The 26,242-nt window shown below is 37.9% G+C and overlaps 1 protein-coding gene and 1 long non-coding RNA gene across 4 annotated transcripts; one reads left to right on the forward strand and one right to left on the reverse strand.

Moving 5' to 3' along the window:
- Positions 1-595: 595 nt before the first annotated feature.
- On the reverse strand, positions 596-5,397 carry LOC130462766 (protein DETOXIFICATION 45, chloroplastic-like). 3 transcript variants are annotated; one of them, XM_056831657.1, is made up of 9 exons: positions 4,878-5,397; positions 4,418-4,544; positions 4,191-4,319; positions 3,957-4,096; positions 3,635-3,770; positions 3,378-3,474; positions 3,197-3,297; positions 2,828-2,991; positions 596-1,031 (listed from the first exon to the last, which is right to left on the reverse strand). In XM_056831657.1, the coding sequence occupies exons 2-9, from the start codon at positions 4,497-4,499 to the stop codon at positions 933-935; spliced, it is 948 nt and encodes a 315-aa protein (XP_056687635.1). In that variant the 5' UTR covers positions 4,500-4,544; positions 4,878-5,397; the 3' UTR covers positions 596-932. The 3 variants fall into 3 exon arrangements, with proteins under 3 accessions (XP_056687635.1, XP_056687633.1, XP_056687634.1); XM_056831655.1 differs by having other exon boundaries at positions 4,418-4,560; positions 4,878-5,396; XM_056831656.1 differs by lacking the exon at positions 4,878-5,397 and adding an exon at positions 4,670-4,850 and having other exon boundaries at positions 4,418-4,560.
- A 12,162-nt stretch (positions 5,398-17,559) lies between these two features.
- Positions 17,560-20,311, forward strand: LOC130464291 (uncharacterized). Its single transcript, XR_008924664.1, has 3 exons — positions 17,560-17,944; positions 18,029-18,094; positions 20,114-20,311. It is a non-coding gene; the product is annotated as an uncharacterized lncRNA (long non-coding RNA).
- The last annotated feature ends 5,931 nt before the right edge of the window (positions 20,312-26,242 follow it).

Here is a 26,242-nt window from a genome sequence, read left to right on the forward strand (position 1 = left end):
TCAAGCATGTACTTCGTAGATTTCAACTTCTACGAGAGTTCGTTGAAAGAAAAGAAGTCGAGATAAGCTAGATTGGAACTGATGACAACATATCAGATCCATTGACTAAACCTCTGCTGCAGGCGAAGCACAACTCGCACACTACAGCCATGGGAATCAAGCATATTGGAGAATGGCTTTGATGTCCTTATTTAATGTTTTAAATTTTTAGAGTTTAAATCTTTGTAAAACATTATTGGTTAATCATTCACAATAAATGAATAGAATTCATTTTTCCATTCACTAGTAGAAAAAACCCTTATTGCAGCGGGCTTTTAGACCCCTGTTGCAGCGTACATCGTATGCTGCAACTGGGGGGCCTGCAACAAGTCTGAACTTGTTGCAGCGTACAATGTTCGCTGCAAAAAGTGATTTGTTGCAGCGGGCTTTTAGATGTACGCTGCAACAAGTGCCAAAAAATTGGCAAAATTTTGGACTTGTTGCAGCGTACATATATATGTACGCTGCAAAAGACTCAACTTTTTGCAGCGTACATTTATTTGTACGCTGCAACAAGTCTGAATTACTCAATTTTTTGCGCGTACATTTATTTGTACGCTGCAACAAGTCTGAATTTTTGCAAATTTTTTTTCCCTTGTTGCAGCGTACAACATATATGTACGCTGCAAAAAAGCACTTTTGGCGGGAAAATTCTAATTTTGTTTAGGGATACCTAGAGTGCCTTGCACCAAATATAGAAACCTGTCAAAACAATAATAGAATAACGCAACCTGTATAACAAATATAAAAACAACAACTGGAGTTTTGTATACTATATATCCCAAAACCAAAGTGCACATATTACATTTAAATATATGTTCCAATTTCAACATAAACATACATTTTAATATAAAATTTATTCTATAACAACTAAACCAACTCGATCAAGCGCGCTAAAGCCAATAATAAATACTTGTTGGTAAAAAACTTAGCCCATTGCTCACGAACCACATCAAATTCCTCGCATAAGGCGCAATCCTCGGAGTGTAGACCTTTACAAAAACAGAAATTTAAATTAAACATTAGATTAAATACAAATTAAATATCACATTTTAACATTCAAGAAACTAATGACAATGTCCTAATAGTCTAAAATGAGTCCTTAGGTTCTTTAGTTCAAAGTTGGGAGCGAAAATGTCATTTTAGCCTAAATATGACCTATAACGACCCAATGAGCCTATAGGTGCATAAATAGATTGGAACGAGTCTTAGATCGTTAAAATTATGCATATTAAACATGTAATAAGTTTTAAATGAGTCCTTAGGTTCTTTATTTTAAAGTTGGGAGCGAAAATGCCTTATTTTAGCCTAGATATGACCTATAACGATCAAACAAGCATTAAATGGGTATAAGTAGATTAGAATAAGTCCTAGAAACTCAAAACTAAGCTTATTAATCATATAATAATTTAAAAATGAGTCCTTAGGTTCTTAAGTTCAAAGTTGGGAGCGAAAATGTCATTTTAGCCTAAATATGACCTAAAACGACACAATGAGCCTTAAATGTGCATAAATGGATTGGAATGAGTCCTAGAAAGTTAAAAATAAGCATATAAAACATTTAGTAAGTTTAAAATGAGTCCTTAGGTTCTTTGGTTCATAGTTGGGAGCGAAAATGTCATTTTAGCCTAAATATGACCTATAACGACACAATGAGCCTTAAATGTGCATAAATGGATTGGAATGAGTCCTAGAAAGTTAAAAACAAGCATATAAAACATTTAGTAAGTTTAAAATGAGTCCTTAGGTTCTTTGGTTCATAGTTGGGAGCGAAAATGTCATTTTAGCCTAAATATGTCCTATAACGACCAAACAAGCCTTAAATGTGTATAAGTAGTTAGATTAAGTCTTAGAAACTTAAAACTAAGCATATTAATCATGTAATAAGTTTAAAATAAGTCCTTAGGTTCTTTATTTTAAAGTTGGGATCGAAAATGCCTTATTTTATCCTAAATATGACCTATAACGATAAAACAAGCATTAAATGTGCATAAATAGATTAGAATAAGTCTTAGAAACTTAAAACTAAGCATATTTATCATATAATAAGTTTAAAATGAGTCATTAGGTTCTTAAGTTCAAAGTTGGGAGCGAAAATGTCATTTTAGCCTAAATATGACCTATAACGACACAATGAGCCTTAAATGTGCTTAAATGGATTGGAATGAGTCCTAGAAAGTTAAAAATAATCATATGAATCATGTAATAAGTTTGAAATTAGTTTTTAAGTTCGTTAGATCAAAGTTGGGAGCGAAAATGTCATTTTAGCCTAAATATGACCTATAACGGCCAAAGAAGTCATGAATGTGCATAAATAGATTGGATTAAGTCTTGTAAAGTTAAAACTAATCATATAAAATATTTAATATGTTTAAAATGAGTCCTAAGGTTCTTTATTTCATATTTGGGAGCAAAAAAGCCTCATTTTAGCCTAATATGACCTATAACGACCAAACAAGCCTTAAATTTGCATAAGTAGATTGGAATGAGTGTTAGAAAGTTAAAACTATTCATATTAAACATGTAATAAGTGTAATACTCTGAGAAAATATGTAGATTTTCCTATTTGGTTTATTGTTCACAAATCAGGATCTTTGGACAACAACAAATGCTTATTAATCCAAGAAGCTTTTCCTATTTGGTTAAAACCCACACATTATTCACAATCTTCAACTTTTGTGATAATCATAAATCATAATGGACAAGCACTGTAGAATAGAGGTAGTCTAGATGCCTGAAAAACCTATAGCCTGGATATCGAACCTCCTAGTTAGATGAAAGCTCATACCTGACCAGATGCGGCCAATCCATCAGTTAAAAGAGAGACAGCCAACCACACTTGCATACAGATTTGATGAGCAGCCATAGCTAGAGGACCTTGACGAGCAGCTATCGAGGTCCCAATCGTCATAGTTATCAAAACAGCCACAGTTCTTCCAATCAGAAATCCACCTGGAAAAAAGGTAAACATAAGGAAACAGACGGCAATCCAAACATGTACGAGTAACACTTTAAGTAGGTACAAACAATGGCCACTTAAGCAGACTAATTTAAGAAGTTTGTAATGGTGATTATTAAGTAGAAGGTTATTAAAATCAATGTGTTGGATAAAGAATCAAAAACAGAAAATAACCATAAACATTTCTCTGACACTCACCAGATTTTAAATAGACCCCAAACTTCAGATCTCCAAATTTTGGAGGTAATAATATTACTCTCTTGCTAAGAAACCAAATCATCAAGAAGCTACCTATGTATCTGGAGCACAAACAAGCAGCATGATTACCAATATAGTTAAAAGAAAGCCGACTAACAGACTTCAGGAAGAAAGTGCATACTGAGACACAACAGTGGCAGTGGCTGCTCCAGTGACACCCATCTGAAAATAATTTATGAAAAGCGGGAACAGAAAAACAGCTGCAAGATTGGCAACACCTGCATGCAGATCATCAATGTACAGACATAAAAAGTCAAAAAGAAGGAAATTAAGAAATAGAGACTAAAAATAAACAGAAATAAATTATAACAATTAAAATAGAGTAACCAGGGGATAAAAAAAAAAGTACAAATGCAATGCTGAGGCTTGAAAACATGCCTAGACAGAATACAGGGGTTTTTGTGTCCTTAAATCCCCTCAGCACACCCTGAAGAGCCAGAGAAAGTACAACAGCGGGGGCACCAAGAGCTCTAAGCGACAGAAACTTCTCTGCTTGTACTCGCATAGGAGAATCCTGCAAGGCAATTGCAGTTGAACATTAAATAACGCCAGTATGCAATACGTAATCAATGTACTAAGAATAAATTTGATCATGACCAGCAGGGATAACAAAGGGCTCGTTGGTCAACTTCACGAGTTTCACTACTGAATTCGTCATGGAAACAAAATCTCAATAACCATTTAACTATTTAGAACTTACTGCTGAGACACCCATTAACCTGAGGAATGATCCAGCTCCCAAAAGTAAAGCTAGCGCCTCAATGATGCCAATGCCTAGAGCGAGAAATAACGCTGTCGAAACTGATGATAACTGTTTTCTTTCATTTTTTTCATCGCCATCTAGAAGGTGCAAACAAAATACATGATAATCAAGTAATACAATAGTTCAATGGCAAAGATTATGACTAGAATGACAAAATTCAGAATATTTTACCTGAAGAAGACTTTGCTAAATCTTCAGCTACGAAAGAAGTAGCAACACTAAGAAGTGGTATGTTGAATAGCTTTGAAATGATATTAAAGATAGACATAGAAACACCAGCGGATGCCAGCTGTACAGGACCTGCACACATAATGAAAACAAAGTGAGATCATTGACACACACAAAATAAGAGAAAACAAAGTTTTTTTTAAATTCAAAATAAAGAATAAGATTTCAACCTAAACTGCCAATATAAGCTGTCTCCATCAGCTGAGCCATAGGATCAATGGCCTGGCTAGCTATTGCCGGTAAAGAAAGCATTATAAGCTCCCGTTTGACATTTGGAGGAGGCAACTGGTTGAGGGGCTGAAGTACAGACTCACTGCGAAGTCATTAAAAATAAACTAACATAAAAGGGACATGCTTAAAACTTAAAGATTCAAATCAACAGTAGTTTCAACATAATCATTATCGCAGAGAAGTATTTTTACCAACGTATATTTTTGAGATGCGTGGCTCAAATAGTTGTAATGTGGTATCACCAAAAGATCAAGTAACACAAAAAATAAGAATAAGAATAATTTATATTATCAAACCCTAAAAATACGAAATTAGGGGAAAAATCAAGAATTGACTGAAAGCAAACCCTAAAAATACGAAATTAGGGAAAAACAAATACAAAAAGTTAGAAAACTATACCTCCTCAATTTCGAAGGCGGCTGAGTTCGAAGGCTGAGGTCGAAGGCCAGATGCTTGGAGAGAAAGAGTCGAGCAAATTTTCACAAAAACCAAGACGAATTGTCACCCAATTTCAACAATTACTTGCAAAAAACCCAAAAAAAACCACGAATTAGAGAAAACTTAGAACAAAAAAGGGGGGATTCAGAAAAAAGCGTCGAAATGGGAGTTACCTGGGTAAGAAACCGCGGCGAGAAAACGGGGGAGAATTCACGAAAAGGACCTCAGAATTGGGGGAATATGGCGGAGAAAGAAGGGATTTAGGAGAGAGAAAGAGAGCAGATGAAGAAGAAGAAGAATGAGGAGGTGAGAGAGTACGCAGGGAAAGCTGAGGGAAGAAGAGGGAGTATGAGCGTCCTTAGGTTTGAGATCCGAAATGTTTTTCTTAATTAGCTTTGCAGCGAATTTTTTTTATTGCAGCGGGCTTTTATCTGTACGCTGCAAAATAAATGGGCTATTGCAGGGGGCTTTTACTTTGTACGCTGCAAAAAACTCTCTTGCTGCGGGCAATTAATTTGTACGCTGCAACAACCCTTTATAAAGTTTGACCCGCGTTGACCTACTGGTTGTTGAAGCGTATTATTACATGTACGCTGCAACAAGGGGGTTGCAACAGGGGTTTTTTCTACTAGTGATTTAATTTGTGGTTTATTAAATGATGAGTCCCTTCAATTTTACAATATATTCAAGATAGACTGTTAGGACCAGTCCTATGACTAAGAAATGTCTATCAAGTGAACTTGAATGTCAAATGTTGAAAATGGTCCCTGGTCGGAGTTTTCTATAAAATTGGACGCATAGAAAATGTTAGACGACTAGAATGCAAGATGACTAGTAGTTCTGTTTCTTGAACTATGTGGGCATGGCAATGTCATAATCATTTGCATAGATACTTACTTTGGGAAGACTAGTATCAGACAGACCTATGAAACTTTACTGTAAGAGATGAAAATTTGTCATAAGTAAATTTCATTAAAATTATTAGACACTAAATCCTCCATACCTGAGTGATTTTAGATTACTTGTTTGAGAACTGGTTGCTTTGACGTTGACCAACCGTCGCACCGTAAAAGGAGGCTATAAAGGCAACGCTCAGGTAATCACCTATCAAACGAAGTCTAATCTCAAGATCGCAAGATTGGGATTTTCCTCCCATAAATCGGGATGAGATGCTTAAAAGTTGTACAAGGCCACTCGGAGAGCTAGAAACTGTGAAATGCATGGCCGTGCTCAGATGAATCAGAGGCTATGATTATCTGTTTATTTGATCAGTTGAACTCTGAAACCGAGAAACACCTCTGGACGTAATAAGGATGACAACTCTTACCTTATGTTCAAGAGCAAGCATCAAGTGAGAAAGGAATTAGGAAATGCACACTTGTCCCTAAGGACAAGTGGGAGACTGAAGGAAATAATGCCCTTGGTCCAAGTATGCATTCAATGTTAAGTTTAATAAATGCGGTTCAGTATTAATTAACAAGTTAATAATTCAGTGAGATCAAGTGAGCTGAATGCCTAGCTAGAGGCCGCTTCAGTTCAAGTGGAATTAATGATATTAATCCACAGCTTACTCTTGACTGAACCCATAGGGTCACACAAATAGTACGTAAACGGATCAAGTATTTAATGGCATTACATACTCTATCTATGGATATTCGGAATCGACGGACTTGGTTTCAGTTGGAGCTGAGATCGTCACAAGCAAGAAATGAATACTCCGGAAACGATGATATTGCCGGAAATGGAAATATGGATCGTATCGGAAATATAAATATTATCCAAGTGGTAGATGTTGCCGGAAACGGAAACATGGTACGTATCGGAAAATATTATCGGAAATGGAAATATTGCCGGAACCGGAAATATTGCCGGAAACGGAAATATTGTCAGAATCGGAAATATTATCGGAATCGGAAAATAATTCCGGAATCGAAAATATTAAATATTGTTCGTATCGGAAATGAATTTCGAAATCGGGAATTTAATCGGAAGCGTATCGTACGAATTAGCATTGGACGAGGCTCGCTAGACGAAGGCCCAACACGAAGCCAGGCCATCGCCCAGCAAGCCACACGCATCACCAACACACGCCAAAGCCTCGACCAGGCCCAGCGCAAGCCAGGCCCAGCCGAAGCCATGGGCCCGCGCGGACAGCAGCATGGGCTGAGCGCTGTGGGCTCAACGTGGGCCGCAAGGCCTACGCGGGTGTACGGTGCTCGTGCGTTGCTCGTGTGCGTATCCTAAAGCTATCGGGATTCGATAAAAGATTAAATCCTAAACTTATTGGATAAAGTTTATTTAAATAGAGTCCTAGCAGGATTCTAATTAAATTAATTAGTATCCTAATAGGATTCCAGTTCATTTTCCATACCTCTATAAATAAGTGCTTAGGGTCATTATTTACAGATACGATTGAAGTATTCAAAGGGTAAGTTTTTGAAAGAAAATTCAGCCATACACTTGCACAACAATAGCCGAAAATTCCTAGGACCTTAAGGGCGATTCTAGTTGGTCAATCTTGAGGCGGATCCGGACGTACTGTGGACTATCTACGGAGGGACGACATTTGGAGTCATAAAGACTTGTTCTTGTTCGGTTCGGGCGCAGCTAGGGAAGACACGCTACAAAGTGTATGCATCTATACTATGCTAAATGATTATGTGTAAATAATATGCTTTCCTGGCTTTATGGTTTTTCCGCATGATTTATGTATTATCATATGTATCATAACCTAACAGTGGTATCACGAGCCTCTTATTATTTTCATAATCTAAATTGCATAAACATGGTTAAATATTACAAATTTGCAAGAATTAAAAGGGGTGATTAATTTTCGTAATTGTTAATTAATTGCAAATTGCGTTTATTTAATTATATGTACGCAGTTTTTCGGCAGTGTCTTCGTTACTCATCCAAATCGAGTGGTTTTTGTGTCAATTCCGCATGTAAAAGACATTCTAAAATTTTTACAAAAATAGTTATTTTTCGGCCGAACCCAGAATTCTCAAATTCGAAGCCTAACTATGACTTTTTGGAGGTTTTAGTTTTTCGAACGCAAAATTTTGTAAATTTAAGATGTTAAATTAAATATTTGCGATTCTTGTTGTTAAATCTTGAATTTTTTATTGACCTACTGTATATGTTTAACAAGTTTGAATGCCTAGCCTTGTTAATTATGCAATCTAATTTGTAATTATGATTAATTTGTTGAAAATTGGAATAATTTAGAATTAATTTGATTTTCATAATTAGTTAGTAATTTAATTAGATACCTATGATTAAAAACCACCATAAAAATTGTAAATTTATGTTAAATTTTAAATTTTTACGACCTATACTTGAATCCATGTTAATCGGAAATCAACTAATTAATAAATTTTCGATTTTTCGCCCTAAAATTATGAAATTAATATGATTTATTAATTTGTCATTAATTTTGAAAATAAAATTTTTAATTTTTATGCAATTCGCTCATATAACTTGCACGCACAAAGCAATGGACGCTACGTGTTACCCTTAAGGGGTGTTGTATAGTGCGGGCATGCGACGACGAGCAAGGGAGCTCCTCGCCCATGCGGTACGAATGCAATGAGCAAGGCTATGGTGCACGAGCACAAGGCAGCAGCCCTGCCTTGTGTCGTGTGCTGTGTGCGATGGGCGAGTGGGCAAGGGCGAGAGCAAGGCAGCGACAGTCGCGTGTGGGCAGCAGGCGAGCTGCGCCACGACGCAACTGCCGCGCGCAACGTGCGAAGCTTCGCGCGCAGCGAGTGCAAGCTCGCGTGCGACGAGCGCTACGCCCAGCTATGGTGAGCAGCCAATCCAATCCAAACCATAAAATTCTACGATGTCTACCCTTTCCAATCCTTATGTTCTTAGACGCCTTCGCTCTGGGGCCCCTGTTCAGCTCATTTAACCCATCCATGTTCTCATTGCCATAACCCAAGAAACCATTACCTCGACTCTTGTTCTTGAACTTGTTATCAACTGCAAACCACGTACGGTCATTGACACGTGCGTCATGCCCATTATTTCCAAAGCCCAAACCTGCTCTTACACCACCATTAGCATAATGACCATATAACTTGTTTGGATACATCCTGTTGATATACCCTTGAGCCGTCCCCATGCTACTCATTGGCCTTGGTTGATGTAAACTCATGACACTAGCTTGAGGCTGCAAATTGTGAGTCCTAGCAGATATAATCCTCATGACCAATACCCATACAAATTATCCTATCTCATTCAACCCATCTTTCAAACCGTCTTGAGTCATGAATAAAAAAAAGAAGACAAATGAAAAGTACAAAAAATAATAAATAATTAAAAAGAAACTTTGCAAAGCGCCTCTAAAGTTAGTCTAAAAAGAAAAAGAAGCATTTAGCGCACCAAAAAGATCCGCCCAGAAATCATTTTCAGCGCCCACCCCTGGGCGCCGAAATCTTTAACGCCCCAGCCTGGGCGCTGAATCTCTCTGCTTGCCAAATTTTGTTCAGAAGTGCTCGTCATTTTATCCGCATATACACGGAAAAATGACGAACACTTGGGGGGGGGGGGGGGGTACAGCACGTATTCAGATATACGTACCACCAAAAAATACATGTACTCAAAAAAAAATATAAAACAAACTTTTGGCTAACGGCAAGGCAGCAGATTAAAATAATAATAAACTTCACTTATTCTACCGTTTCAAATAATATGTTTCCACCTCAGAACGTACTTGTTTAAAATCGGCATTCTAAGAAACCATTTTCTGGCTAAGAACTACGCAAGACCTGATTCCAAATTAAATCTATTTAAGGCGGATACGTAGGCAATCCATGATTCGCTCCAACCAATTTGCAAAAATGTTAGAGCCTATAGAATAACAAGAATAAAAAATAAAGTCCCTTATTGAAATTTAATTATTTGCAATCCAAGTCGAAAGAAAAATTTAAGTCAAAGAAAGAATCCAAGTCATCAAGATGCCAAAATGAGCACACATCGAAAAATAATAAAGGGCACGTACCCTTGCCAGAAGGAGCACTCACACTCCTAGGCACTTAGCCAAGACTCAAAAGACCGCTTTGCCTCAATTGAATGGGGGCAAGCGCAAGCGTCCATGACCTCTAAAGTACTCGACTTGACCCTCCCTAAAGCGAACTAACTCACTTAAAGACCTTCTTTCACCACTAGACATAGTCGTTCGCTTAAAGACCTTCTTTCACCACTAGACACAGTCATAATCGCCAACAAGCAGTAAAGGCAGTAAGCTTGTAATAAAGAGGATTGTTCTACGGCATCGCCCATCGTTCCTTCGAACTCAGGGTATCCGTTCATGGTAATTCAAATGTTTGCGAATCCCCTTTGAAAAAAAAACAGACATTGTCAATAGGACTTGGCACTTAACCAAGGCTCACCCTACTCAGACATATGACACGGGCATCTAAAATCGAAGTCTGAAAACATCATTAATGGGAAGACATAACAGCAACTGGGGGCTAAAAAAAATTTGAAATGAAAGAGCTAGGGAAAGAACTAAGTATACCTTGACCTTTTTGTGCAGACATACACCAAGTAAATCTAAGTGAATTTGAAAACGGTTTATATTCCCGCAATTCTGGAAAAGATGGCCCTAAAAAGCCTAAAGCATATGCCAAACAGGCACAAGTATATCTTGACGCCTGCACCCTGGCTTCCAGCAAATCCTTAGACAGCATTCCGAAAATCGTAACAGTATTTTGATTCACTCATGTAATCCTGTACGAACCCTTCTATAAGTCAACTTACTTAGGACACCTCGGATTGTACACAGTAGGACTCGGATTTCAAATAATTTTCAAAGACTTCTTCGAACATAATAAAGTGTCGTTGGTTTAAGCTAAGTATGCATTTATTTCGATGTTGCAAGTGAGTCAAAGAGATTTCTAAATATGATTATGGGTAAAGAAAGGCACCTAGCTTTTGGTCAAGGCACACTTCAACATGTGACTACCTTGACCATGGCAATGTCGCACAATACGACATCTACAAGAGAAGTAGCAAATCACTACTTGAACGTACCTCGCACCAAACGAGTCTGGTTCAAACGATTCATGATCCATGTCACCATGAATGCATAAAAACGTATGCCAAGCATTATAGCACCAAGCCAATCCCGTAGCTACAATTGGGGGGCTTGAGAAAGACACTCTAAAAATGCTCGAAATGACGATTTTATCGCAAATTCTCGACGCTAATGCTATACACACGTCATAGGGGCACAATCCTAAGGTTTGATCGTGTAAAACGAACCTTAGAATGGCTACAACCCCTCCCAAATTCTAAGCGCTACTTAGAATATATAAAGTCACCCCACTAACAAGGGTAACTGAAAATCGCGAGTCACCAAAACTCCGATCAAACTACTACACATAACGCTCGCCCTACAAGCGCCTGTTACACAGTCTACGTCGTTCCAAAGCAAAAGCGAAAGAAAAATCAAAGATAAAAAAAAAAGAAACATCTATGAATCCTCGCATCGAACGAAGTAATAAGCCGTGCACACCCACGCAGAAGGTGCTACACTTGTTCGAGCACCTGAATGAGGCGTGATGAAGTACTCCAATGCAAAAATAATAATGATATCCCAACACCTGGAGGAATGTTCTAAGACACGCTGTTAGGGCACACAAGCCTACGTCGCACCATAAGTTCAACCATCCCACGGTACAAGTCTTAAAAAAAAGGAGTAAGGCATATTGCACTAATGCGGGCACGACCAAGAGTATGAGGCAAAGACTACTTATCGCCCAAATTCAAAATGCAAGCCACACGACTTCTACATTGAGGATTAAAGGTAGCAAAATATTACCTACCACGGAACGGATAGCTCGCACCTACACGAGCGGGACCCCAAGGCATCTTTCTCGAAAGAACCTACAAAAATCGTACGCCAAAAGGAAGCATCCCAACATGCATACTTGGGGGCTCCAAGCTACGAAACGACCGTAGCAAAATAAAAAAAATATATACACGATCAAAGTCTTACGCCTCAAGGTATGTTCCTCGGGCCATATAGACTCGCCCAACTATTGCAATAACTGTACGTAGGGGTGTTCAAAAATACCCGACCCGCATTACCCGACCCGTTGACCCGCTGACCCGGTACAAATAAAGCGGGTATTTTGCTGTTTTTTGTAAAATAAATGGGCCGGGTACCCGACCCGGTAAATATCCCGGGTACCGGGTCGGGGCATGGGCCACCCTTTTAATTAAACGGGTACCCGAATACCCGTTAAAAACAAAAAAAAAATAAAAAAAAAATAAAAAGTTTATGCGTGTTTAAATGTTTATGCCTAGGAAAGTTTAGTCAGGACTCAGTTTACTAAGGAGTAGTTTAGAATCTTAAACTTTAGGGTTCCGCTCCGCCGCTGGTGCCCTCTCATTCTCTCACCTCCTTGATCTCTTCTCTCTTCTATCACCTCCTTGATCTCCTCTCACATAATCTCCACACTGAAGTCTCAGATATTGTCAAATCTGGGCATAAAGTCGTGCTCTCAGGTGAAGGAATGCCCGTATCCAAGGTTTATCTACATAAGTATGTTTAATTAATACCGACACTAAAATGTAAATCGTTGGGCAAGTGTTTTGTTTGGAAACTTTATTTTCGTGAGGGGTTAGCAGCGAATAGTTACAACAATTTAGATAGTGAGATCAGAGTAGAGCTGTCAAAAACTGACCCGACCCGAAAACCCGACCTGAACCGATCGAACCCGTAACCGACCATGATCCGAAATTACGGTAAAACAGGTAACCCGAAACCCGACCTGTACCCGACCCGAAAAAACCGATAACCGATTTTAACCCGATGTTGTAACACCCGAACCCGAACCCGACACCCGACCCGAAAATGACCGATAACCGAACTGACCCGACCGAACAATGACCCGAACCCGATTTGATACCCGACCCGATGTCAACCCGAAACCGATTGTAACTCGATGAAACCTGCTATTGACCCGACCTGTGAGAACCCGCTACTCGATTTACCCGAGTTATCAATGACATGACCAAATATTAACTTCATTGATATATCTATTTTAAATATTTATTGCTAAATATTGAAAAATTTAACTCTAAAATAAGTTAAACAAAATTTTTTAGAATATAAATCCTTAAAATGTATAGGTTAATTATCAGACCCGAGTTTGACCCGTCCCTGAGAGTGACCCAATCTGAATTCTATTTGATCTGATTATTATCCGATCCAAACTAAGACCCGAACCCGAAAATAACTGTGTTGCAAACCGACTTAAACCCGACTCGATAAGACCCGAACCCGAAATTATCTGCTACAAACCGACTTAAACCCGACCCGATAAGACCCGAACCCGAAATCAAACCTGACCGAAATGTGACCCGACTCGAACCCGACCTGAACCCGGGATAGGAAAAAACCCGATATGACCCGACCTGAAATCGACCCGACCGAACCCGAACTCAACCCGAATGAAATATTGACCCGACACGACCCGACCTGATCATGACCCGAAACCCGAGATGACCCGACCCAAACCCGACCCGATGACCTGTTTTGACAGCTCTAGATCAGAGGAGGCATCTTTGAGATTCATCTCCTCTGTTAATTAACCGAAAGATTGTATAGTATATCGGTACTCTAGTCTCTTTTTTACGCTTTCCTGTGTTTAGTTTTCCATGGAAAATGCTAACAAATTATGCTAAGATTTGGAAACATCAAACATGAACATTTTATTTATTATAATGTACTCTACATATTACAACCATATTATTTGGAAACTAAGTATGAATTTTTAAAATAATGTACATATTATTTGGAAAGTAACTATGAATTTTTTTTATATGAAAAAATACGGGTACCCTGTGACCCGACATGAAAAACCGGGTACTCGGTTTTTCCGGGTCGGGTCATGGGCCGACAAAATTACTACCCGCATTTCCGGGTACCCGGAAATGCGGGTACCCGTTTAGCCGGGTACCCGGTAATGAACACCCCTAACTGTACGCCTTAAGAGCGACGGTTCCTTTAAATAATCGCCCCAAAGCGACAAACACCGTAGTCCACCAATCGGCTACGGCTTCTCGAGAAATCATCACTCATTGTGATCTCTAATAAAATTCTACGTTCCAAAAATAAAGAAAAACAAAAGAGAAAAGAATACGTAGAATTTCCAAGTGAAATAAACGAACGAACAAGAGGCCAACTGTGTCATCAAAAGACCAGCCCAAACAATATTTTCAACGCCCCACTTGGGCGTGAATTATTTCTAACGCCCAGGCCTGGGCGCCGAAAATGAGCCCAAGCCCAAAATAAGCCCTGACTTCTATAGGGTCCTGCCGTATCCATTCGACTCGAAAATTGCCGATTTCTTTACTGAAAGTCGCACCTCACGGCTTTGTTAAGAGTAGCACACCACTACAAAGATCGCTCGCACTTACGAGCACGATCCCAAACACGATCAAGGACATTACAAAATGCGTATCCCCAAGGAACCTCTTTGACAAGAAATGACCGTCAAGCACGAGTGCTTGGGGGCTCGAAAGAAAATATATATTTCAAAAGAGAGTATGCAAAGTTAAAACAATATTCCCAGACTACGATGTACGAAATCCCGTGTTTGGATAATCTCAAAAGATAAAATCGGATTACGACCTCAAGACAAAGGTCGCCGTTGATACTTATACGTAGCCCCTAATCAAGGACCCAGGTAGTGAAAAAATTGAGCCGTAAAGACTAGCTCAAAACCATGAAAGATGATGACCACGAGACAATGGTCCGTCTAAGCACGTTGTCAACCCACATTTAGGTTGCAACTAAATCCGAGCATCCCTCGAAAGAATTCGCTCTTACAAGAATGGATAAAAAGAAATTCTCAAAAGAAATCACAAGAACAAATGAAATAGGGACTTGCCCAACTCAATCGGGCAAGATCGCGGCACGTACCACGCGAGTCCCAAATCGAAAAGACGAATTCTGGTTCGCTCACCTCCAGCGGGCGGAGCGTCCACCCTTAGCGGACAAGGCTCGCCCGTCACTAACCGCGCAGGTCCTCAGTTTTCGAAAATGAAAACAAAATAAAATCTTCAAAACAAAAACAGGCTCGCCCACCTTCAGCGGGCGGGGTCTACGTCACAAACCACGTAGGTCCTTATTTTTAAAACATCAAAACAGATTCGTCCACTTCTATCGGACGGGGTGTCCACCCTCAGCAGACAGGCTCGCCCACCTTCAGCGGGCGGGGTCTGCGTCACTAACCACGCAGGTCCTTAGTCGCTGCAGCGATAACTTTTTCCGGTTTATCCTTTTCCAAAAATCAAAGGATGGTTTCCCTTTTCCAAAAATCAAAGGATGGTTTCCCTTTTCCAAAAAATCAAAGGATGGTTTCCCTTTTCCAAAAATCAAAAGATGGTTTCCCTTTTCCAAAAATCAAAGGATGGTTTCCCTTTTCCAAAAATCAAAGGATTGGTTTTCTGTTTTTCCAAAAAAGAGCGATGTGCTGGATTTTCCTTCGTTTTACGTCCTATAAAAACAAGGGGGTTTTCTCGTTTAGCTAACCCTGAAAATGAGAATCTTTAAAACGTTTTACCTCGTGATTGGGCTTGGCCAGGCCTAGTTACACTTTATAGCTTTGATTTCGAAAACATCTTTAGATACTTCCAATGACAAAGTGAGGGAGTTTCTATACTATCAGTTAACAAATTCCAATGACGCGTGAGGAATGTGTTAACAGTTTAAGTAATGACCCTTAAGTCAAATGTTATCACTTGGGGGCTCGTGAGACCCTCGCAAAACAGGTCACACACACCATGGCTTGTATGACGCACTCCGTCTAGTACTTTGACCATCGTCTCATCTCGAGACTTAGTCAAAGTGGGGGCTAACTGTAGACACCTACTTTTGTCCCCATTCCCGAAAGGGAAGGTTCGATGATGAGAACATAAATCTCCACTTGGCAACGCATCTCCTATAAAATAACGAAACTCAGTCACCCTTTCATTTCAGCCAAAGCTGCTATTTATAGAAACCTGCTAAGAATAGTAACTGCCGTAAAAGGTAGTTGTTAAAAGTGGCAAAGTCATAAAAGATAGAAACCTATCAGAAATAGCTAGGTGTTGCACTCCAACATAAATCCTAAAAGAGATAGAATTTGCATTCCTGGTATAATTCGAAAATAAGAGTTACGTATTAATTAAATTCCTAACGAACCTAGAGTTCGTAACGGGCCCAGACGCATTCCGTCATAAGTTAATACGCACTAAAAGACTCGGATAAATCTCAAAAGCTCCGTGTTCTGAGAGTCCAAATCTGACAAAGAACTCGGCCCAGATCCCATTTTCAACGCCTGGATCTGGGCGCCGAAATCTTCGACGCCCAGCCCTAGGCGCTGAAAATGCCTGGGGCCGTTTTATCTCCGGATTCTTTTTGGATTCGTATCTTAAAATCTATCTTTCCACACACTCTTTTCCTATAAATACAGCCTCAAAATCGACGTGAAAATAACACACAATTCCATAATCTGAGTATTGACTCTAGCCTTAAGCCTAAGCCTCACGCTGCGAAATTGATCCAGCGTTCTGTCGCAATCGACCCAAAAGTCGAACAGAACGCATCCTGCCCCTTGTAGCTTGATGAATTAAGCCTAAATACTAGAACATTGCTTAGAAACATGAGATTCGTTAAATAAAAGGAGAAATAGCAAAGCCAAGTGGTTAGTTTTCTGAGAATCACAACGCACCTCTCAAGGGTGCGTTGTAATGTGTCCCTCGCATGATTTAATCGCTTTCATCACCCTTTTATAAAATTGTCAAACTATTATTTTGATTGATCTATCACGCCTAATAAAATAATACCTTGGACAATTGAATTATCATGCTAGGTACCTTAAATCAATCTAAATAAGATAATCACGATCGATTTAGTGTTATGTGTTGCATATTGCTAAAATCAATTCAGAATAGTTTAATAGTTTAACGCATGTCCCTTCAATTATTTATGCTGAGCTAGTAAAGATAACCTGCCTCTGGAGTATTATCGATGAGCACTCCTCTCGGTAGCTACAGTCCCCCGAACTCTCAATCTCTGCCCTGCGGGTGTACGTTGAGCGATCCCCACACCAGGGATCACAAGGGAACCTATGGCCGTCGTGGTCGAACATAATTTCACTCCCTTTATGTCACGATAATCGGGTTTTGTCAGTTTTTCTCATTGTCGTTAAAAACTGAATGGCAACTCCTATATTACTAGTCGATTGGGTGTAAACTCACAGGAAATCCAATTACACTTGATCTGACAACGTCACGCCCACGAGGGACGAGGTCACGCATTAGCCTCGTGCTTTTTCGACCCCCTCACACCCCTCCCCTTTTGGTGCAGAGTTATCCCACTGCTCGCGGATACACGGATGGGACCTTGGGTTATCCCAAGGGACTTTAACACTGTTCTTAATTGTGAAGGAAAAATAGGCAATGTGAGGAATTATGAAGTTACATCAAGTAGAAGAGAAGGGTGCTGAGAAAGACCAACCCAAGGTTGAAGCTGTGGAAGAGAAACAACCAGCGGCACAAGAATCAGTACAAGGAGAAAAGGGTCCAGAGCAAGAAGAGGCAAAAACTGAAGAAGAGCATAAACCAGTACCAGCAACAGAAGCAGAAGCCGAAAACGGTTTAGTAAAGGAGCAACCTGAAGCAGAAAATGCTGCAGTGGAAGCCGAGGATGATGATGATCAAGAATTCCAAGAGGTAAAAGAAGCACTAGAAGGGCTGGAGTTAGAGGATCAAAAACCAATACCTGTGGATTTTTCAATTCTTAATTGGGTTCTCAATTTTCAATAGAATTTCTAATTATTACCAAATGCAATATCCTTAGTGAGCCCATGTCTATTTTTGGAATTATAGATCACCTACATTTGACACTTCTACAAGAAATTGATTTTGTTGTAAGATAAACTGAAATCATTGCATGTGGAATTGTGGACCATGTGGTTCATGAAGGAAGCTTCTATCTAGGAGATGCCCATAGGCTTAACGAGATGGTACTGATGCCTTATTTTGTGTTTACCAGACTGTATTTTATTCTAAGCTGTTTAAATAAAGGTATGTAATTTCATGCATTCTAGGTACCGAGATCCGAAGACAGGGCAACCTTATGCAACAAAAGAAGCTTTTCAAATAATACGTGAACGGTATTGCTTCATCATCTTAACAACCCTTTTCTTGTGTATGATATATGTTCTATTGCCTTTCACTTCTTTTTTCACTTAAAAGTGACATAGTTAATAAAAACCACGTCATTCGAATAATTAAGAGTAGCAACAGGCCGGACAACAAAGCTAACATTCAGATTATAGCCAACATCAAAACAACAGTAAAATGACAGGAATTTGACAATAGTAAAATGAGTTTAAGAAAGAGAACATAGAGAAGTTTATTCTAATATAAAACTTACATAGATATATGTCCGTTTACTTGCACGCAATCTAATCCACCTCTTGTAGGTAGAATTTTTCAAAATGTGGGATCAATTATAAATACAATTACGATATTAAATTATGAATAATAAATAAAATGGGTAAATACCTTAGATTCGTTTGTGAATAGGGGAGGATCAACATGATCAATCTGATCAATATCAACCGGCTTATCTGTACTAACTAGCTAACCAATATCATCGACTGACTGGCAACTACTAAATTTATTTAGGGGCATATCCACCTCAACATCAGTAGGAACTTTTATACCGCAAGATTTGAGTATGTCAATGACAACAACTCTCATTTCAGCTCTTATTTGATCTTTTACTTGTTCTGTGATAAGACGAGAAAATATTTCCACTTGCGCATATGTAAATACTCCTTCTTTTTGATAACTTTGCTTATTCATTTTAAAAATTGAAGTAATATTTTCTCTCCCTCCAACTCCCCTAACATGGCCACCATGCTCTGCATTCCCAAGCCCTTCAGTCAAGATGTCATGGCTTCTAACGTATTTTGACTCGCCTGACTTTTCTTTTTTCCTCAGTTCATACTATTTTAAAGTAAGAAAATCAAATGATAAGTAATGATTCATCTGAGAGGAATGTTTAGGTTCTACGTATACAAAGAAATCGGAGCAAATAAGTTTTAACGAGAGCTTTTGCTTTAATATGAGCCTTTTGAGCTCCATTATCGCCTGAACATAGTGGCTTCTTTTTGTAAATTTTATAAGTTTGGTTGGCTCTACTTATGGAGGTTACTCGATGAAAGAAATTATGACTCATGACTCTGAATTGGAGAGAAACTTTTTCATGTGTTGCTTGTTAAGACAGTAAAATTGGTTTGTGGTTATAGGTCATCGTTCAACCTAAGTAGATGTTAACAAATAAGGTATTTTGCACAAGTGGGTATCTATTGGGAATCTGGACACAAACTTTTCAGAAAGGCCGATCTACGATAATATATTGTGTGGCGGCCTAAAAGAGGAAGGTTATCCGCACCTGTTATGTTCTTTTAGTTACCCTTATTGATGTTATGAGTTTTCTTTATTGTAGATATAAGTTACCTTATTTTCAAGGCTATTAACTCAAATGGTAGAGCAATGTACAATATTGTACATGGAGTGGGGTGAAGCTCCACGTAGCCTACTACCTATATTACATTTGTGTATTGATGTATATTTTCATTTGTGGTGTTGTATTGGTCATAATTATAACTTGTACAAGCATATCACTTTTGATTAGGGTCACTTCATTGTTTATTGTTAGGGTCGCGTTTTTCAATGGTTAGGGTCACATTTATCCTAGAGTAAGGTAACTTTAGGGGGAAGTCTTAATCTATACTAGGTATACCATTGAAATGGTATACTAATATTCTGCACTTTTATTTAGTACCAAACCACATATTTTGGTACAAGAAAAGTAGTTGTATTTTCTCATGTGATATCAAACAACATAGTTTGGTAACGTGGTTTCATTTTTGTTTGGTTCTAAACAACATGGTTTGGTACTAACAAGTCAAATATAAATGTTATTTTTCGTGGGCCAGACTCAATTTATTACATGAACTTACCATTTAACCCTTAATATACCAACTAAAGTTACTATTTTGTCCTTAGTATACCATTTTAATGGTATACCTAATATAGATTCAGAAAACCTCGTAACTTTAGTCCTCGAATAAGGTCACTTATATCTTTTATCTGATTCACTTTTATATTTGGATGTACAGTAAAATACCGCAGATCGGGGGCACACAAAAGTTTTTGGAATCTGGAATATTAATTTTCTCTGAAGTTGTTATATTACATTTCAGTTTGTATTAAGGAAAATTTGCCAAATACAACCTACTCCCCCCGTCCCAGATTAGTTGTTACACTTTCCTTTTTCGTCCGTCCCAAATTAGTTGTTACATTTCTAAATTAGGAATGACCCCACAATTATTATATTGTATCTCTCTTCGAGCATCTCCAATAGTAAGCTAATTTGACAATTAGCTTGTTAATTTGTTATGCCACATAAGATTTCAAGCTATTTCATTGTCTAGCTAATTTATACTCTAATGGATAGCAACTAGCTTCTTAATTAAATTAATTTCACTTGTCCCACTTGTCAATTAATCATTTGACAACTTTGGGAGCAAGTTGTCAAGCAAATTAGCCTAAACAAGCTAATTTGCTTGGCCAAGCTAATTTAATATTTGCACTCCAATGGTCTAGCTATTAGCTTGAAACTTTTATAAATTTCAAGTTAGTCCCTAGCTATAACCATTGGAGATGCTCTTCCCACTATTTTTCTTTGTCCCCACACCCTTTCTCATTCAATTAAAATAATACCCACTAACTCATATCACATCTACTTTTTCAATAAAATAACAATTGATAACCAAACAATCACTTATCACCTAAAACTTTGTGCAAAAGTAAGTGTAACAACTAATCTGGGACGAAGGGAGTAATAAAGTTCTCTATTTGTCAATTAAAATTTTAATTTTGCCAATTACAACCTTAAACTTATACATCCATTTTAAATTACAACCGAAGTTATTTTCCGGCAAAAATCACCGGAAGATGATGTCATAATGTTTAATAAAAACAAATTACATAATTTCTATAAAAAAAATTAAATTGATAAATAAGAATTAAAACAAAAAAAATAAAATAATCGATGAAATATTTTTTTTATATATAGAAATTATGTACTTTGTATTTTTTAATAACGTTATGACATCATTTTTCGGTGATTTTTGCCGAAAAATAGTTTGGGGGTTGTAATTTAAATAAATGTACAAGTTTAAGGTTGTAATTGGCAAAATTAGAAATTTGAGGTTTTAATTGACAAATAGTGAATTTTATTAGGTTGTATTTGACAAATTTGTCTTGTATTAATAAATGTTTTGCTATGGGGGCTGCAATGTATAAATTAAGACCCTTGCAGTAAGTGGGATGTTGTTGGATGCAGAGGATATGAAGTTCTTTAAGTTAGAAAATGTTTGAATAATCTGCACATGGTGGTTACTGTTCTTTGACTTGTTCTCTGTATCTTTTTGCACTACCATATAACAAACCCAATGCCTAATGCTTATAATTGTGGTTGATATCCTTCATCAGTGAGATATTGTTTTCAACTTCTTTATTCAATAAACATTTGTTCTTATCTCATACATTAATGGGATCATTTTACAATGGTCATCTTAAAAATGACCATTGTTTAGAATTAATATGGGCCACACAAAATTCTTTTCTTTTATCTTTAAATTTAATGAAAATAATATATTTTAATCAATTTATTTCTTTTATCTTTAAATTTAATTACACAATTTCTTTTTATGAAAATACCTTTTGTAATTTCTGAATTTTCCAAAAATACCTTTTGTATTATCTGAAATTAATAAATAAAATAATTAGGAAACTTAATTAACAATTAAGTTTCCTAATTAACAATTAAGTTTATTTCTCTCTCCTCTTGCTTAAGCTGACCCAATGTTTCGCCGGAGTTCCGATTGCCGGAAAATCAGTGATGGACCTCACAAAGCTCGTTCATCGTTCATGGGTATCGCCGGAGTTCTTTTATATTCTAATAGTTTCGTCCTTGTATCTTACCACGAAATTCTGGGTTTTGGGTTGTTAGATCTGAAATTCGGGGTTTTGGGTTGTTAGATCTGGAAATCAAAAGCGGGAGGTGTTAAAGAGCAATGAATGTCGGTGCTTGTTCCATAGAATTTGCAACAATTATCGGTAGCCATAGCCGTAGAAAAGAGAAATGACAGACTTTGGTGGCCGCCGGAAACAATGGAGTGCCGACGGAAGTTTGACAATTCGTCGGGAGTGTTAAATATGTTGAATAATAATAATGTTTTAGTGTTAAATCTGGAATTTCCGTCGATTTAATGATGGTTATCATGCCTGGAACTTGCTTGGCAAAAGTTGCAGGTCTGCCTCTACCATGGGAGAAGGAAGGAACCGAGGTTTTTACTGAATATCCTTATGTTCTTTAACATCGTTTACGGCTAGTATCCAAAATCTTTTGTGGTGATTACCATCCTTATGTCTTTATGAATTTACTAACATCTGCAAGGATAGTATCCGTAAACATGGTTGGTAGCTACCTCTCTTAAGGTATTACAGAAATTGCCAACATCAATCAAGGGTAGTACCCAAACACAATTCAAAATGATGATTTAGTGAAACGTGTCCGTAATTTCCCCCTTTTTTCTCCCAACAGTGAAACCCTTCTTCTCTGTTTCCCGCTTTCTCCCCTACACTTTCTTGCTTTCTCCTAGAATTGTACATTCAAACCCTAAATTCTATTCTTCTTAAACCTAATTTCGGTCTCTTCAACTCACTCCCAGAATTGTACATTAAAGGATAATCCTAAATTCTATTCTTCTAAGACCTAAATTCGCTCTCTTTAATTTCAATTTAAGCCCCTTCTCAGGTGAATTGGGCACTAAACCCTAAATGATTGTACATATAATTTATAATTTGTAGAATTTATAATGATTATGGGTTCTTGTTTCTTTGTAAATGCAGGCGGAGGTATACGGGTCACTTCCCAAATACAGGTTAGTAACGGCGAACTACGGTGTTGGTCATGTCCGAAGGGATACAAGATACAAATGGAAAAGGTTCCCTTGAAATTGTTTTAGATGTAAGTAGATTAAATTTAGAATTAAAAAAGTCTTTCATTTGTTTCTGGTTTGGATATTTGCTTATTTGTTTTCCCTTCTCCTATGTCATGGTTGCTTGAATAGCGAATGAGTGTTATAGAAAACCATGTCAATCAACTCAATTGGAGGGTTGGAAACTTGGAGTATACATTGAAAGAAGTGAAGGACCTCATAATTAAGTCGATGAAAACAGGGATGGTAATCGAGGATGTTCTTCGAGTTCCCCATTCTTTATCAACGACGACAGCCTAAAGGGTAATCGAGGATGTTCTTCGAATTCCCCATTCTCTATCAACGATAACAGCCTAAAGGGTAATCGAGGACATTTTCCGTTCTTAACTCCAGTCGGGAATTCTGTGAAAAGGAAATTGATTATTGACCAGGATGAAAGCAGAGTAGTCCCGGATGATGATGATGATGGTCCAACAATCAACATTAGAGATATTCGCTTCACGGCATCCCAGTTCCCTGATGGGATGGACACTTTAATGGAATTCCCAATTCTTGATGTGGTCAATAAAAAGAAAAAAGATCACGAGTCCGGTGGAAAAGAAAACAACCGAGAAGGCTCCAACTAAGAAGAGTCCTGACAATACAGGCGGCATAACGTACGATGCTAATCAGCCAGAGAGAAAAATTACAAAAAGAAGAGGAACTCGTCTTTGTAACAAAGATAAACAACTGGTAACTTACTCATTTGGGCACTATGTTCATCTTTCGTAGTTATAAGAGGGTATTGGCAATCACTTAATATTTATATGCCAACCTATTATGAGGTGGATATGACCAAACGTTCTCTATGAATTACATTGTTGGCATTTGATTAATGTAAAAGCGAACTGACTCTTGGTCGTTTAATATGTGCGGGGGAACAGGAAGAGGAGACTAATGTTGGTTCAGAGAGATCAGGAGAAAATGAAGTCATTATGGAACGTGTACCTCCAGAAAAACCAAAGAGGGGCAGACCGCCCAAAAGTCCTGCAGTTACGAAGGAAGGTCTACCTCTAGAAAAACCAAAGAGGGGAAGACCACCAAAAATTCCTGGTGTTATTAACCCTAGAGAGGAGGTATATCCCTGTTTTATTTTCACAGTAAACGTTGTGATTTTTTCTTGTAATTTTGATCACCAGCTAATAGATAAGGAACACTGTTTGGCCATTGGATGTGCTTCTTTTTGAGTTGTGCAGGATGGGCCACGACTTAGTGAAGTATTCTCATCACCCCAGGTAGATTTGAGAGATCCAGATATGGTAATATCCGTGAACATACTTGGTCATCACCTAGAGAATGTGGATTTTTTTTAACAGTCTCTTTTTATACGCTTTAATTGGGACAACAACAATGATGTGCAGGAAGCATTAACTCCCATTCAAACTCTGCAACGAATGAAGTAGGTGAACCAGGTTATTCATACAAGTGATCACACCAACATATCAGCGGAAGGCCCAAGTCCTATCTACCTAGACTGCTTGAGTTCCCTAACTCCATTGGAAAGACAAATATGCCAACATATAGCTCGAGAGAACACCGGCTACCATGCATACTGGCCCCCAGGTTACCAAATGTACCTCACATTTGGAGAATCGCATGTTGTGTACCCAGACTCAAGATTTACAGGCCACGTACGTATTACTATTGGCGTTGAATAATCTAATAGTATCAAATTGTTTGTTAACACAATTTTTCAATTGCAGTTTATTGACATGTACTTGTATGATCTGGAACGTCGCGCAACACATGAAGGGAATACGAAGTTGATTTTGCCGACTTTATTCCAGGTAGTAAAATCTGTAAACAATCTATTAAGAATACTATATTTGGGTCGTTTTATTTAGGCGTGAGTTCTATTGACCAACAAACCAAACGTTTCTTATAGGCCGTTGTTCTGAAAAATGATGTACGTAACGCGTATGTGGCTAACGAAAACTTAATTCAACATGCTTGGGAACGTACCTCTTCATATCTACCTAATGATTTGACCCAGATTAGCACGGTTTGTACAATTGTTCAATGCCGTTCCTTAAATTGCAACTAGTTATTGTAATAATTTTGTTTGTTTGGTGATTGTAGGTGTACATTCCTGCATATGATTTTCAAAATGAATCCTGTGAGCATTGGTTTTTCTTGGTCGTCAAAATACATGATAGAGAGGTGTGGATTATGGATTCTATTGGTGTTTCGAGTTCAGGATTCACTCTCGCATTAGATCTGGTCAGTAAGAAATAAATTTTGCCTTGTTTACATTTTTCTATAGTCGTTTAGAACAATTGAAATTGTTTCTTTAGTGAGAACCAGGGATACTTTAGGAACTTACCAATGTTGGTCCATGATCAAATCAATACTCTAGTAAAATTGCTAAAAAATCAATGCTATATTGTAATAGATGAGGAAGGCGTCAGAAATATTCAAGAATCATAGGTTGTATGCAGTTTTTCAAGATGTTGCACACTTTGCTTATAATAAACCTCAATGCAAGATCCAACCGAACGGGTATGAATTGTGTTTTTCATATGTCACACTAGTCGTATCTTATTTAATATTCTCACACTAATCAGTTAGTTGATGATGATTGATAATTTAATGTTTGTTTGCTCAGACATGATTGTGGCATGTATGTAATCAAGTATATCGAAGATGGAAACGTTCATGATATACCTAACATATCCTATACGGTAACAACTCTTTTTACGATATTATTCCTTGGAAATTTAACTATATGAAAAACTGTAACTAAAAACGTTCGAACTGTGTTTCCATTGATTGGTGTACATTTTAACCAAATTGCAGACGGCCGAGATGCGGGTGGAACGACTAAAATGTTTGGCCAAGCTCGTCTCAAGTAAGTTCAATGATCGCGCCATTGTCGAACGATTGTCTTCTGAAGTTTTCAAGTACGAGTAAGAAAAATTGGACGTACATGTATATTTTGGACAGCAACGTAGCATGTCATACTGTAACCGTTTTGGAATGATAGTTAAACCGAAACCTTTTGGATCCATAGTTAGATTAATGATACCTTTTGGAATGCAACGTCCTTGTATGATTTGGAAACAATGTAAACAAAGTAACTTACTGATCAATTTAATAGTAGCCAAGTACAAGTTAATGTTTTATGGTGGCTACCATTGAAGGATTTGGTTATTACCAAGCACCTGCAATAATGAATATAGTTCTAATGTGACAGAGTTAGTT

Source organism: Spinacia oleracea, chromosome 6, assembly GCF_020520425.1.
Source record: "Spinacia oleracea cultivar Varoflay chromosome 6, BTI_SOV_V1, whole genome shotgun sequence".
In the NCBI taxonomy this organism is placed as follows: Eukaryota; Viridiplantae; Streptophyta; class Magnoliopsida; order Caryophyllales; family Amaranthaceae; genus Spinacia; species Spinacia oleracea.